Source organism: Ptiloglossa arizonensis, chromosome 9 (genome assembly GCF_051014685.1).
Source record: "Ptiloglossa arizonensis isolate GNS036 chromosome 9, iyPtiAriz1_principal, whole genome shotgun sequence".
NCBI classification, from domain to species: Eukaryota; Metazoa; Arthropoda; class Insecta; order Hymenoptera; family Colletidae; genus Ptiloglossa; species Ptiloglossa arizonensis.
Genome location: NC_135056.1, coordinates 16,510,918 through 16,526,848, shown reverse-complemented (window position 1 = coordinate 16,526,848; position 15,931 = coordinate 16,510,918). Strand labels below are relative to the sequence as shown.

General features: G+C 41.4%; 1 protein-coding gene and 1 long non-coding RNA gene across 2 annotated transcripts; both read right to left on the bottom strand.

The window, feature by feature from the left end:
* Positions 1 to 3,072: 3,072 nt before the first annotated feature.
* On the bottom strand, positions 3,073 to 6,922 carry LOC143151450 (uncharacterized). The gene is made up of 2 exons (XR_012993333.1): positions 6,705 to 6,922; positions 3,073 to 6,202 (listed from the first exon to the last, which is right to left on the bottom strand). It is a non-coding gene; the product is annotated as an uncharacterized LOC143151450 (long non-coding RNA).
* Positions 6,923 to 11,176: 4,254 nt separating this feature from the next.
* Positions 11,177 to 14,094, bottom strand: LOC143151037 (vitellogenin). The gene is made up of 3 exons (XM_076319767.1): positions 14,042 to 14,094; positions 12,286 to 12,977; positions 11,177 to 11,622 (listed from the first exon to the last, which is right to left on the bottom strand). Exons 1-3 carry the CDS (start codon positions 14,070 to 14,072, stop codon positions 11,389 to 11,391), a joined length of 957 nt encoding a protein of 318 aa, XP_076175882.1. The 5' UTR covers positions 14,073 to 14,094; the 3' UTR covers positions 11,177 to 11,388.
* Between the last annotated feature and the right edge of the window lie 1,837 nt (positions 14,095 to 15,931).

Sequence of the window (15,931 nt, the reverse complement as noted above, 5' to 3'; positions counted from 1 at the left end):
TAACACGAGTAACTTTCTTTTCCTGTTTCGCTCCCATTTTCTTTACCTATCCAGTATCTATAAGATCCATATTCTTCAATAGGTGTTTGAGAATCATTGTACGATGTAAATCTATTAGTAAGATTGTTTCTCTCAATGAATATGTAACTTTGTCCTATTTCGATAAATTCGTTCAAAGTATCACGAACTCCTTTCTTCCGTTACTTCGTGCGATCCTAAATTGTGTGTTCTAGAAAGTTGTGTAAAGCTTCTCGATGCTGGCAGAATGTACGTTGCAAATCGAGCGTAATGTCTTCTCTGCTGCAAATAGATGCGTCGGAAACAATGTTATAATTTTCCGTTCAGCGATGATGTCGCTTGAACGTTGACGTGTCCCTTGCGCTCTGGTGGAAATCAACCATTAGATCCGAATTAAACGAACGTTTCTCGTGCTTCGTGACGAGCGTTGCGCTTTTCTCGTTGGGATGCCGGCGGCGTGCTGTTGTACAGTCGGATCAATTGTTAAACGCTGTACGCACTCGGACGGGAAAAATGCAGCGCGAAAAACCGTTTCTCTTCTATCTGTTCGAAATCGATCCATTATCCAGTAGTTGTCGGCGCAACGAACGCCGTGTATATAATATCGTATCACGGCCGATGTTTCGATGCACAATGCAAGTAGAAATAATCAGAAACTGTCGGACACGTTGATCGAGTCATTACATCGCTCACGTGGAATTTTCAAAACCGATTTCGGTCCTCGAATTTTTCGTCACTCGCAACCTAGAACCCTTCAACGATCCGAGTATACCGTATATTTTAAATATAATTTAAACACCTTTCGTATAATCGAGTATTCACGGTATACATAGCACGTGTATACTTCAGTGCGCGATAAACGTTCAGAGTTTTATTCGTGGCATTCGAGTATTTAAAATTTCGATTATTAAATTACCGAAACGGTCCCGGTTTCGACGAACGATCATTATTTCCCCGTATATTTTACCAAACGATACCATACGCGGTATCTCTTTCCGTCTCTTTTCGATGAATTTCTCGCGCCGATATAAATCGACGATACCTTTTTCGTTTTGCGATCCGCGGCTTCATTATCGAGATACGAGCAATTAACGTTCGTTGTTGGGACTCTCCATGAATGCTATTTATATCTCAATCGGCCAATCGGGTGGTTGCACACAGCCGCGTGAAACACGTATCTGCGGTATGCACACGCGTGTGCAAACTTTGACTGCTTCTCGATAACGGAACTTCCAGTTACAAAGTGGAAAAGGACTTCTCGGTTCGCGTCGACACGAGGAAGTAATTTCGAACAGGTTTCACACGGTGCGTGAACATTTGTGTACAACGTGGTTGATCGTTCTCGAAAAATTCTCAGGCCGATATTCTTCGAAACGTGACGACTTTTTTCTGTCTCTCTTCGATGAATTTCTCGCGCCGATACAAATGCGACGATACCTTTTTCGTTTTGCGATCCGCGGCTTCATTATCGAGATACGAGCAATTAACGTTCGTTGTTGGGACTCTCCATGAATGCTGTTTATATCTCAATCGGCCAACCGGGTGGTTGCACACAGCCGCGTGAAACACGTATCTGCGGTATGCACACGCGTGTGCAAACTTTGACTGCTTCTCGATAACGGAACTTCCAGTTACAAAGTGGAAAAGGACTTCTCGGTTCGCGTCGACACGAGGAAGTAATTTCGAACAGGTTTCACACGGTGCGTGAACATTTGTGTACAACGTGGTTGATCGTTCTCGAAAAATTCTCAGGCCGATATTCTTCGAAACGTGACGACTTTTTTCTGTCTCTCTTCGATGAATTTCTCGCGCCGATACAAATGCGACGATACCTTTTTCGTTTTGCGATCCGCGGCTTCATTATCGAGATACGAGCAATTAACGTTCGTTGTTGGGACTCTCCATGAATGCTGTTTATATCTCAATCGGCCAACCGGGTGGTTGCACACAGCCGCGTGAAACACGTATCTGCGGTATGCACACGCGTGTGCAAACTTTGACTGCTTCTCGATAACGGAACTTCCAGTTACAAAGTGGAAAAGGACTTCTCGGTTCGCGTCGACACGAGGAAGTAATTTCGAACAGGTTTCACACGGTGCGTGAACATTTGTGTACAACGTGGTTGATCGTCCTCGAAAAATTCTCATTGCGATATTGTTCTTATCAGGGTTCTAGACAAACGAAAGGATACGTCCATTTGATCATTTCGCCTCTCGGGATTTAACTTCGATCTCTTCCGTTGATCGAAGCAATTATCGTGATACGTCCTTGTGTAAGGATAATTCAAAGCGCAGTGAAAATCAATAAAACGTATGCGAGCCGACAATTGAAGCGGAAACTGCGTTTCAATGCGCGGTATGCTATGCAAAGCTGCGTCACTCTGCCTTCAATAAGCGACTAGCCTAACCCTTTCGCAGATTAGTTAATCGGCGATACGAACAAGACGTCAACCATCGAACTGTTTGTTTCGTCGAAGCACGGACTGTTCGTGCATTCAAACTGTTTAGTTTGTCGTAGCAGACACGGGATGGTTTATTTTGCATTTTTATTTTTTTCTCTCTCTCTCTCTATATATATGTATATCTTCTTCTCTCTCTGTTATGGCCTACTTATCGTCCAAAGTGGAAGACTGGCTCGAAAGAAAGATATTATTTCTAAACCTTTCACAGAAGGTGAAAAAGTTGATTCGTAATTCACGGTAGAATAATTCAGGATGGTTTTATGGCTCGAGGAACGTCGAAAATTAAAATTAACGAAATTACGTCAAAGACAGCGTCCGCGAGACAAATGCATTTGAAAATAAATCGGGTACGCGTGTTTATGAAAGGATGAAAAGTTTATTTCGAAATGTATGCGCTTTCGAACGAATTTCGAGTCGCTCGTTTGGGCCGTGAACTCTTTAATGTACATTGTGCGTTATTGATGGGAAAATAATTTGCAAATATGGAGTGTAAATTACGCGAGAAGACATAGGTGAAAACAAACGATTGATATCTTCGCGGTAGAGAACAACTGGTAGGAATGTTACGGAGTGGTAATGAAACAATAATAAAATAGTTTACATGGTCACGTTTATTGAACGTCGAGTTTGCTGATACATCGATTACATTTATAACATTTATTACATCGATCATTCTCCTTGAAAGTGGTCAACATCGAGACAGAAATTTTCATACGCCGTTTGAATTTCTCTAGCTTCAATTTTGTAATTCTGCGTCGAAAATTGTGAATTCGTCGAGAAACATAATTTCTCACTTTCCTGAACTGCCAACGAATCGCTCGGCCTCCATTTGAAAACAATTTCGAGAAACATGGCGCCGATTACGCGCAACCGATGGCAAATAGTTATCGTACGATTAGGTTTTCACGAGATTACGGTCCACGACATTAAATATTTGTTAACATCGAAATATTTTTAACGGCAACGATACATCGTTTTATATTTCTATACTTTCCACCGAAATACGATAAATACTGTGCTATACATATACATATATATATATATCTCTTACATATATATTACTTACATATATATGTAAGTAATTTATAATTATAGTCGACGTGTATACTAGCCACGCATAAATAAATACAATGGTTGTTCTTATACGATAATACGTACATACGTCGCGATATCTCGCGTACGTTGTACCGAATATTAGGAATCTTGATATCCGTGCCCATTACCATCCCATGTTGAAGATTACAAACATATTGAATCGAATAACTACAATGAAAGTACCTACTTCGAAGCAGAGAAGGAACAGTGAAGTGTTCTTCGAATTATCAATCATGACCAGATACACCGTACAATGTTACAAGTACGGATTGTCGTTCAATTCGAGGATCTGATTTTCATCGAGCTCGTGAACGAAGACGTTTGCGTCTTTTGTTCGGTATTTCATCTGGATAATAATTCTGTTCGTCTCCACTTCGGAGAAGGTGTGAATTCACCGAACGACAGATAAGATAAAAAAAGAAGAGAAGAGCGCACCAGATAATATATTGGTCCATTGCGTCTCCAAGGAGACGTCTATTGTTGCTACGGAAAAGTATGTTCTTTTACGTAGCCACGATGGACAACAATTGACCGCGGCAGAAGTAACTACTTATTGTACCATACTTATTGTACTACTTAATGCTCGAACACGTGAACATTTATCTATTCTACGATAAATCCTTCGGTTAGGGTTTCCATTCTAAATAGATTTCATACACGATTTTCTGTCGTGTAGTTATACTCGCACGCCACTTTATATTCGAAAAATAAATACTCTCTCGTGCTATCGGTCGTTACAATTGTTTGCGTGTCGCCCAATATCCCTAAATGAAGAATGTTTCGAAAGATATTAATTTCCACGTGATCGGTGTCTCGCGAACCCGTACCCTCGTTTCGGGAGAAGCTCGTCGAACAAACATCGAAATTATACGCTACTTGTACGTACAGAGGATAAGAATTACACGAGCGACGCAAGTACATGCATACAATTACAACTCGAAACGTTCGAGCGTGACTAGACTCGGGAACAATCGAAGGATTCATGTTCGACACCTCGGAACGAAATGTTATTTCGATCGTTTCTTATTTTTTGTAGGAAAGAAAATGTTCTCGTTCGTTTTATTTCGTTCAATTAATCGCTGAGAATTTTCAAAGTTCTGTCGGAAAGAAATTGAAGAGAAAAAGTTTCGAAATTTCACCCGAACGTGTTTCGTTTTAATTTTTAATTTCGATAATCCGTTTCGAAGCTTCGAAATTTTTCCACGAACTTCAATTTCAAATATATATTGCTCTCGATGATCATTTATTAATTCTATTGGAAACTTGTATCATTATTATTTGTAATCGAGCAAAATAGACCATTTCCGGATTCTCAGGGGCGGTAACATCGAACACCGATATATTTGAAACAACACTAGTAACAGTTACTTCAACATTCGTAAAATATTTTCTGTATATAGACATATATTTCTTCATTCTCCATAGATTAGTACATACTTTCTTCCAATATTTCTTCTTTTGTTTCTGGATTGCCATTTCCCTTTGTTTACTTCGCGGGTGGTTTTGTAAGAGACTCGTGAATTTTTTTGCGAAAGAAAAGTTCCAATTTTGTTATCGATAATTATCAAAAATATACTTTACCTTGCACGTGTACCAGCGCAATGCGTTTGGTTGGTATTCACTTGATTAGGTGAGTTCAGCGCTCGACTCGAAACATCACAGTTTCATCGTTCCATCACAGATTTCACAAGCATTTTCAGAACGTTTCTTAACGAGGAATATCGCATCGAGGGGTCATCTTTGGACGAAAAATATTGTTCTCTTACGTTTGCGAATTTTTACTCGGACGATTCTTATTAAAAATAGAGCAACGCGTTTCGAGCAGAAGTCGACGCCCGCGGGCTGCTTTGTTTATTCGCGACGAACTCGCAATTTTGAACGTTCGCGTTGGCAGCGCGCGGAATTATTTATAATCTAGGTTTGTCGACCAAAAAAAAGAAAGAAAAAAGGAACAAAAAAAAACATATCGTACTATTCTTCCTTCTTTGAACTCACTTCTGCGGCGTGTACCTTCTCTTCGAAATATCTACGCAGACGTAATATTATCCACGTTATAGAGAAAATGAACCTCAATACAGAGAGAATAATCATGATTCGTGTTGTTGATTACGTACGTTACGATATGAAATACAATTCACGAACTCGAACTCGAACTCGAACTTATTCCGTTACATTCGACGATCAAACGTAAATACAACTTCTGCTCGTGGTATTTCGTATCGTCTCGGAAAGCGAGTGTCAAACTACAATGTGATCTGAGAGAAGGTGTCCAAGAATCTTGATAACTCGATCCGGATGTTCATTTAAAACCATATGCTTCGTCCTTTCCGTTCACGCCCTTAAATTCGTCAAATATTTGTCCCTGTACGGTTTCAAGTGTTTCTAACGTACAAGTTTCACAACCACTTTCAGATTACTATGCAATTTACGGTGCAGATGCAAAACAAACAACACATCATGACGTAATCTGAAAATCCAACGGCCAAATGGTTCTTATTCGTAGACATCATTGTCAAGACAGCATCGAACGTCATTTTTATGATCCAGTATACGAGACAGTCGTAGAAGCAACGCAAGTTCATCTCGAAGGTGAAAACTACACTTTGGTCCATTTCCCTCGATCGAGCACTGTCAACATGTTCGGAAATCAAAGTACAACGAAGACTGTTACGACACAGACAATCTTATCGATATTATCGTCGTTAAAGATCGACAAATCCATCGAGAACCAGTTCGCGCGAGCTTAAAAAGATGGCCGACAGTCTATCCGTGAGGCTGGAGACACCTGCTCGTGTCGTCTCGGAGACCCGCGATCTCCGATTGTACACTTTAAGTTCCTCGTTTCGCGATCGAGAACGTTAACGGTACAATTGTTACGAAATTTTGCTCCTCCTTTCCAACGAATCGAACAAACGAAAAACGACGATACTTCGAACGGTTCGGTGAGAAACTTCGTTATTTACGTGGAACGTCTACGATCCCCGATCGAACTTTGTACGAATAGCTCACTTCGATCGTAACTCCGCGTCGCAAAATCTTGATCGGTTCGATTCTCTCTGTATCTCGCTCGTTTCCAACGGATAGGAAAAAGGAATCTTGGTAGATTTATCGACTTAAAAAATCTCGTTACCTGTATTTGTCCGACGAACCACCTGTTGGCCAAAATCGGTCACTCCTTGAGCGTTAGTTGTTCCGGTTCCCCAAAGAAGCTTTCGCTTCTAAACGGTAAACGGTCGATGTCTGCGTTCACCGCGATTAGGTTTCGTGGTTGTTCGTCTCTAGTCGATGGCCAAGATGAGGACTAGAGACCGGTGATCCGTCGAACGAGAGGCGGTGAACACACCAACGACCGCTTCGTTGATCTCTGGCATCGGGAGTAGGTGTTGCTCCGATATATAAACGTTCCCCGGATCAGGCGCAGAGGCATTCGGTTCGAGCTCACCCTCTAGACCGCAGGTGAGGGGGTGTAGGTGCTCTGCCTATGGTGGACGAGCTACTACTTTATGCCACATCCCCGTAGCGCGTTTGTGTTCGAGAGCAACCGATGGTAGGGGTAGTCACCTGCTGTAAGGCGGAAGATGCGCACAACCGGAAACCGTGTCGCCTGCCACCGGGTGTAGGAGTTAGCCGGACCATGGCGGGAGGCGTTGTCGTAGGTGGATACCTTCAAGGTGACTCCAGCAACCATGAGAGTATCGTTTCTCCTGGATCTTAGCTTTACGAGCTTCTCATTTACCAGAGTATTCTTTTTCAGAAGATCCTTCTCCGAACTTTTCTCTCGTAGAGTTTTAGAGATAACATTACATTTGTTACTTCGGAGACACAAAATGATCGTCATCGTGAACGAGAGACCCAGAATTTTATAAAAACGTAGACAACCCTTCCTGGTGACTCCCTCCTCGTTCAGAATCTCTTTTCGCAAACAGAAAAGATACTAAGTCTACTAAACTTTAGTAAAAAAATAAAAAAGACCCAAGAGTGAATTTACAATCGCTGAAAACTGAAGTCAAGAATTCTCCCTGTCCATTCTCGATGATTGAAACAAAACGAAAGGTGTAATTATTCCGCGATAAAATCTCTGGTGATGGATCCCAGAGGGTAGACACTTCTACAGATCGTGATCTATGATCAACAGTTTGGAATGGCATCCAAAATGGTGACATCGACGGATCGTTCTGTTACTTAACCTTGAAACGTGAACGCGTGTCTTTGGACGAAAGGTGTCCTTAAGAAAATTATTCTTCAATTTCATCCCATCCTCCAGAGTCATCTCGTATACTACTTACGTTTACTATAGACTGATAACCTAGAGATTTTCTCTACGCGAAACGTTCGATTCCCAGATACCCGAGGTTACAAAGTCCCCGAGAATTTTGGGGAATTTTCAAGGACCAGAGTATCATGAAACGCAAGAGGTGTCGCGTGGTCGAATCCAGCGACCCCTTGGTTCCTCGATTTCTCGTTTTTCCCCTAATCGATCATCGAGTTCCTCGCGACACCATCGACGAAACTTTCTGCACCTGGCACTTGATCCTGGCTCGTTGATTTACCAGCTTGGATAATCTTGGAAAGTCCCAGGCCAAGACACATATATCGATCGAGCGGAAACCGCACGCAGGGGCGAAAGCGTCGAGGGTGGAAGAGGGTTGCAACAACGCGCATGTCGGTCAAGTAACATGTTCACCAGATGACAGCAATAAGAAGAAAATATAGTTATTTTCAAAAGTACGTTTACTCGTTTAATTGTTATCTCGTGGGAGATAAAGAGATACGTGCAACGATCGTACGAATTCTTAACAAATGCGAAATAGACGAGAAATACGTTACGGTTGCAATTTGTGTTATTACTCGACGAAAGGTGTTCTAGAGATTCGAAAAGGGGTGCTGACGATTCGTTCGGTGGTTGATTGTTTAAAAAAAAAAAGAGAAGGTAGATTATTATAATAATTGTTTCCCGCTGCTACGTGCGACGTAACCTAATTTGAAGATCGTCGAGCGTGGGAATTTAGGTTGAACCGTTTTTAATAAAATTCGATATTTGACCCGCTACGGAGACCATATTACGCTGGCGTATACTAATTGAAAACGCGCGAGTGTGTTGCACAGAATGTTCCGAAACAGGATCAACAAAGCGTTTAAAAATAAATCGGGAACAAAAAGTGATATCTTTTTTGTCATACGAGTCACACGTTTTCGAGAAAGTCGACGCGGGGAGTTTGTCCCGGGTACGCTACCCCTTTTTTTACCAAGAAACACGATTGAACAAATTTGAATTGTCCGATAAAAGTATTATTCGCGGAAATGAAAGAACAACCGTGGAAAAACCGGTGCATCGATAACTTCTCACCTCTTTCCAGCTCGCTAATTATCTCCTGGTTTATTTCTGTAATTAGTCACCACGGTCAATTTCCGCTTCGGTCTTGTTATTATACGTACACGGTAAATTTCGTAGAGAATCGTCACGGTCGGAATTTAGCTTCAAAGGTTCCAAAGGTATTGATACAAATATGCCCTTTATTGAACGTAACGAACGAAATTGTAAAAAATATTTTCACATATTCGACGTTTCGATTTTAATCGAGACACACGGTGGATGAAAATACGTACGAATAATAATAACCTTCGAGTTATCGAAACGTTCGGATAATATAAAGTTTTATCTTCGTACGATGTAATTCCCTTTTGGGAAATTTTATATTTTTCTTGTTTCGAACGATTGAGTCACGCGTCGCGCAATAACGTATAATTAATTGGCTCGCGATCGCACGTGGGTTACCACTTTCCAACGATTCCGAGTTCTCGTAAAAAATTGCTATTTCGATAAACGAAACGTTGCACTGAATGCATCCGTTCATTAGTATTCAAAACGTATCGCGATAATACGAAGGTAGGTATAAGAGACATCGACGAGTATCGTGTTGCATTTCCGTCTATTTTCGCGCACTCGCCCAATTTTCATTAATTTTCATCTGCAGGGCATACAAAGAAGCTCGTTAAAAAGTAGCGAAAATTTGGTCAGCTCCGATATTTAATGTATTGATAATTTCACAGGTTTCGAGGAATTGCGAACCTATGTTATTTACCGCAAATACGATAGGAAAGTTTAAAAAGAGGTATAAATGTTTCGTTCTATGCACTTTTGTTTCTTTCGTAACTATTTTTATCCGTTATGAACGATGCGAATTTACAATTCCTTGAAACCTGTGAAATTATTGAAATTTTAGAGAGCGAAACCGATCAAATTTCGAACTTTTAACATCCTCTCTTTGGTAATTATTTTTATCCGTGATAAACGGGGCGAGTTTACAATTCCTTGAAACCTGTGAAATTATTGAAATTTTAGAGAGCGAAACCGATCAAATTTCGAACTTTTAACATCCTCTCTTTGGTAATTATTTTTATCCGTGATAAACGACGCGAGTTTACAATTCCTTGAAATTTGTAGAATTATTTAAATTTTAGAGAGCTAAACTATCCAAATTTTAACATCCTCTCTTTGGTAATTATTTTTATCCGTGATAAACGACACTAGTTTGCAATTCCTTGAAATTTGTAGAATTATTTAAATTTTAGAGAGTTAAACTATCCAAATTTCGCACTTTTAACATCCTCTGTTTAGTAATTATTTTTATCCGCGATAAACGACGCGAGTTTGCAATTCCTTGAAATCTATGGAATTATTCAAATGTTTTACAGCTAAACTATCCAAATTTCGTACAATTTTTGCCATCCATTCTTTCGTTTACTCCCTTCTCGATCGGTCAGTGATTTCTTTTTTCTTAAATTTTACTCTCGTCGACTCTACAACGAAAAAAAATCGCGTCAACGTCACGCGTCTGGCGTTCGGATTTTTCTACGGTTCATTCGATTACACGCGTGTCGAAATTCGGAGTTAACTCAAAGCCCGTTACGGAGTCTGCACAACATAGTCGTAAGCAGGAAAGTTTGGCAGGGTGAACTCGTGCGCGGGAATAGTTATTTAAAACAATTTACACGCACACGGCCCCTTCGTTGACGTTTGTTAGGGGAACCCCGAAAACCACTCTGAATTTTCCAACGACACTGATAATTCGATTTTCGAGTCTCGTGTGCCACGGATCGACTTACCCCGATGCGTTTCCCCTAATGTTCGTCCGTCTAATTGGCCAGATTCTATATACATTTAATTGTAAACAGAGTTATACAACATACTTCGAGTGGATCGCTGGATTGATTTTTGTTCTGCGCGCGTAAATGGAGTCGCGAGATAAAAACTAGCGCCAGGTAACGAAAACACACGAAACCATTTTAATTCCAATATACGGAACTAATATTTAAAAACGTCTAATCGACATTCGTGGGAAATATTCAAGTTTCGATTGAAAGAAGATACGAGACGAAATTAAAAATATTAATAATAATAACATAAAATAATATTTGTGTCGTTTCGCGTGATGTGAGTCGACTTTTGTACCATTTCTTCGATTACTGTTTTAATTAACGAGTGAAATGCAATGTTCTCGTTGCAAATTAATTCGAAACCAACTCGAAGCGATGTCTTATCAATGTTTCAAGTATGAGAACAAAATTTGATCGCTTTTGAAAATTTTTTTACTCGCTCTATTCGTCATTTTGTAATTTTATTTCGACGCGTGAACCAGTTTTCGATCTCGTCGAAATTACAACGAATAATGGAGGACAGAGGAATGGACAGAAAGTTTCGGATTTTCGATGTTTCGAATTTTATTGCGACGTTGTTCCCGGCCGGTCGTTCTCGCGAACACGAAACAAGCGAGATACTCTCTCGAAAGAAGCTTCGTCCCTCTCGATTGTGTTCACACGTATTCGGGTATACGATCCAGGCTCGTGTAAGCGTAGAGGCTGGTGGACGCGGGACTTCTGATCTCTGGCAGTGAGTTTTGCGCGGGATCCACGCTCCTCAATGACAAGCTTATCTTCTGGTAGAGCCGCATTGTTCTCGGTTTGTTCAGAGCTCGCATTATGCCCGTGGATTCGGTGTACGAGTGCATCTCCCGCTCCGAAATGCGTATACGGCTGATGGACGTGGTCTGGAAAAAGAAAGAAGAACGAAAGAACGAACTGAACCTTCCCCCGTGTGAGAAAGTTTCGTTGGATGGACGAGATAATTCTTTCCACGATTCGAGAAACGTGTTAAAGAGTATCGTTTCGGATGGATGAGAATTGTCCGTTCCACGTATTCAAAGGAATAAAAATATACTTAATTCGAAGGAATGCACAAGTAAATCGAACTTGGAATCATCGTTATCTAGCAAAATAAGAATTCTTCGTGTCGAGGTTTAATCAACGGTTTAACAACCTTGTAAATTACGCGCGCGTTCAGGAGAGACCTGTTCCCCGAATCCGTATCTTATCCACCGTGGAATTGTGTTAAACTAAGCAGAAAGCAGCTCGATAAGAAGATTAACCATTCGGTGTCTGACTACTTGTCGGCAGGTACTAGAGTATAGATACTTTCCTACGTGATTTTCGGATCAATAGAGTTAAGAGCACTCTGGGCACCCGTAAGCTCTATGCAGGGAAACACTCTCGTTAAAGGGACTTAGGAAGGAGGATGCTTACGAGACTCTTACTGTTCCGTGTAGCAACAAGGCGGTGGATAACATTGGCGAGCGATCAATGCCGCGATAAGCGAAAGTTTCCAGGACGGTGAACGTGTGTCACAATTTGAGAATCACAGGTCCCCCGCTTACCATGTCCATGAATGTGTTCTTGTTCCCAAGACTGAAGTCCTCGTGGTTCCCGAAGAAGTATATCTTTCTGTTCGGGCAGCTCTTGGGTTGCCTGACCTTCTCGATCTGCAGAATTGCTCGATCGAGAGGCACGATCTCGGGTCGGGGTGGTTCGAACGCGATGTTCAGATCACCGTATCCGGTGTCCCTTTGGTAACCTGTCCTGGACATGGTGATCTCCACCTCGCAGTAACCTATGCTCGAGTCCTCCATGGCAACGAACCTCTGACGTCCTTTCTCCAGCTCGAAGCCGATGTTCAATTGACCCACGATCGCTTTCATCATGTCCAACCGCCACCTCGGTATGTGTCTCGATACAACGAGGTTCTCGATACCCCTGGAGTTGAATCTGATCTCGAACGGTTCCGTATCGATGAATCGTTCGCTGACCGGTACGAAATTGTCCGCGTTGGTGCACCTTTCGTCACCGTGTCGCGGTCTGACGATCCGTCCGTTCGCGAAACGACAACTGAGGGTGTCGCTGCCTTTGGGTCGACACTTCAGCTCGGAGGCGATCATCGAGCAAAAATTGTCCCTCTCGTGTACGATATTCGCCAGCGACATGTTCACCAGGACGTCGTAAGTGGATTCCGGGCCGTATCGCTGCCAATCGGAGACCCGGTAGGTTTCCTCGTCGATGGCCACGCGTGCGGCTAGAACGACAAGTGGTGGTCCTCGGTTACGATCACAGAACGTATCACACGTGCCCGACGGACGCGTGGCGTTTCCTACGGCTTTGATCGCGTCCACGTTATTGCCTTTACCGAATCTAGATGCAGATGGAGGACCCTCGCGCGACCTCGATCGCTAATCCTATCGTCGATCGCAATTAGCTTCGCGCGCGCACAGCGGGGGCGGATATATGCAACTCGAGTCCGTTTGCGACGATTTACAACTAAAACGTTACAAACACCGAATTAACGTTTCCGTTAAACACAGACTCGTTTCTCGCGCGTTTCACCAAAGATCCGAACGATCCTCCTGATTGCTCTCATTTTTTTTTTCTCGTCGCGCGTTCAAATTTTCTCGTCGAGCGTGACTTACCCTTTCTCGTCGTTCTCTCGTTACAAAGTGTCTCGAATCGAGTACGACTCGATGCTTAAAAATCTGTGAAACTCAGGGAGGGAAAAATATAACGCGTTATCCGAATAAACACAATTTTAGAAATTTCAATTTCTATAGTTTTCATCCTTGCGGTAACAACGACGAATCGACGTGGATTCATTCGACTCTATCGAGCCGGACGAATTTTACGGTGCAAATTGGAGAAATTTGAAAGTCGTTGTATCGTATTCGCTATGTAGAACGTTGAAATTGATATCGAGAAGAAAATTCGTTCGATTTGCGTCGCGTTTGGGCTCGTACTGATCACGTTGATCGTATTTGGTACACTCTCGCTCACTTTCGTCGCGTTGATTCTCCTTGCTTATCGAAACTCGAGGCAATCGCTCGAACGGAACATTCGCTTCGCGGTAATTTCAACGTCGGTTCTCGGTTTACCTAAATTCAAGGGAAATACGTTGCTCACGGTCAATTTTCTCCACTTTGCTACATTTGGCTTCTTCGTTCGTAATTACACGTACGACAATTTACCTCTGCGGAGGTTTCGGTCGCCACGGTCGTATATCGAGAAATGAACACGCGGTTACACGCGAACAACCGTGAAAAGCGTATCAGGGAACTCGCGATCTTATGGCAACGTGTCGCGTATACGTACCCAAGAAAAATGGTAGAATGATCGCCAACATGTCCGTATGGCTTCTTCTAACGCGACTGATACCACGGCGTTCCATCTGTCTCCTCTTTATACGACAGAGAACTTGATTCATTACCGTCTCCTTGAAAACAATTTCATTAACGACCGCTTCCGTGCTCGATCGTGGTTCCTGTAGACATCTTCCGTATCGTTTCGCATGTCTGATATCATTTTCCTTAGCGCGATTAACGGAGGAACGATTTCAACACGTATATCCTGCATCGAAGATTCGTCGACCGGATCGAACTGGACCGAGAGAGACAGAGAGAGATTCTTTGTTGTTAAATACGAGGATAATTCACGTGTCGTTGTCATTTTGATACACAATGGCTCTGTATATTGTAGAATAAATATGATTGATAGATTTTGGTCGAAGGGATCGAGAGATTTCAACGAGGAAAATATTCCCTTAGGGTGTGTCTTTCGTAAGTGTACGTAACTGTGGAAAAATTGTTCCGTTTGTTTATGGAGATTCAAATTACGGTCGAAGGTGTTCGAGAATAGTTTATTCCTTCGTAAACGTTTTCATTTTTGGTACTCTTCCAAGTACCAAAATCTCTTCTCAAGATCTTTGATATCTTTGTACGATTTGTTTGTATCTTCGTTGCTTATCGATCTCGTAGAGAGGACACTGTTTAGAAATTTGTGGAAATTATATCGACGAATACCTTTTGGAAATGTTTGATTGTTCTCCACGATAGAATCGAATCGAAAGGGTGTTGCGTAGGGTCGCGATTCGTCGCTAATGGAGCACAAACGATGAAGCTCGTGTTTCCTTGGTGATTGAATTATTTGATTCTTCGAGGCACGGTTGTTAAACGTGGAAAATGATACAAATAATTTTGACAATCGAAACTAAAAAGTAGATCGTTGGAAGATTCTTTAATAACGACTCGGTTAGTAGAGTTTTGGGTATCGAGTGGTTAAAAATGCTAGGAAACGTTTGTGAAATACATTTTCACGTTACCATGGAATGGTATTATGTAAAATTTATTTTCACAAGTATCGCGAATAAAATAATTGACATTGTTTTCTCGAGTCGTGCATTGCAAATGTGATTTATCTGTTCATTGGTTTCATTGCACATAATTTTGGTTAAACGATTCCTTAGACACAATACGTGCAAACTTCTTTGTTGTTTGGTAACTCGTACTGTGTACTATCTGAACATTAATCTTTTTCTCTGGTTTCTTCAATACGTTTTTAATTAACGGTGGTTAATTAAGGTTAGTTGAGGTGGTTAATGGAAACGAGAAATAATTTTGATCGTTACCTTCCGCTCATTTATGGTCTAAAAATATCAACGTATTCGTAATCCTATCCTCTTACAAACATTGTTTTGTAAGTACTCTTTATGATATGTATACGCTCGTTCGTATGTAAAGTAGAGTACGTACATAAGTAGAACACGTTTGTAATCAATGCAGAAGCATTCCGTCTAAATTAGTACAATTATGGGGTATAATGTAAAATGCAAAATTTTTAACAAGAAGAACTGTTGCATAAGAGAAGCACGCGATGATAATCAGACGTCCACGTTTAACTCGGAAATTGAAACGGTAATTGGACGCGAATATAAAGTTAATTTTTTTATAAAATTTCGTTTACCGTGCTCCATCGTTCTCGGTCTGTTGTCGATCAATTTTATCAGTACCGAAACAATATACCGAATTGAAAATTAATATCGTACATCTAAAATACATTAGTGATTTTATCGTATTCGTATTACCGTGGAAGATAAGGAAACAAATGGTGGTTAACGTCTTGTTGAAAATGAAATTCAAGAACACTATTTGGAAGTTCATACGGTTGTTTGACAATGGAAATGGAAGAAATAAAGAAACGTGTATC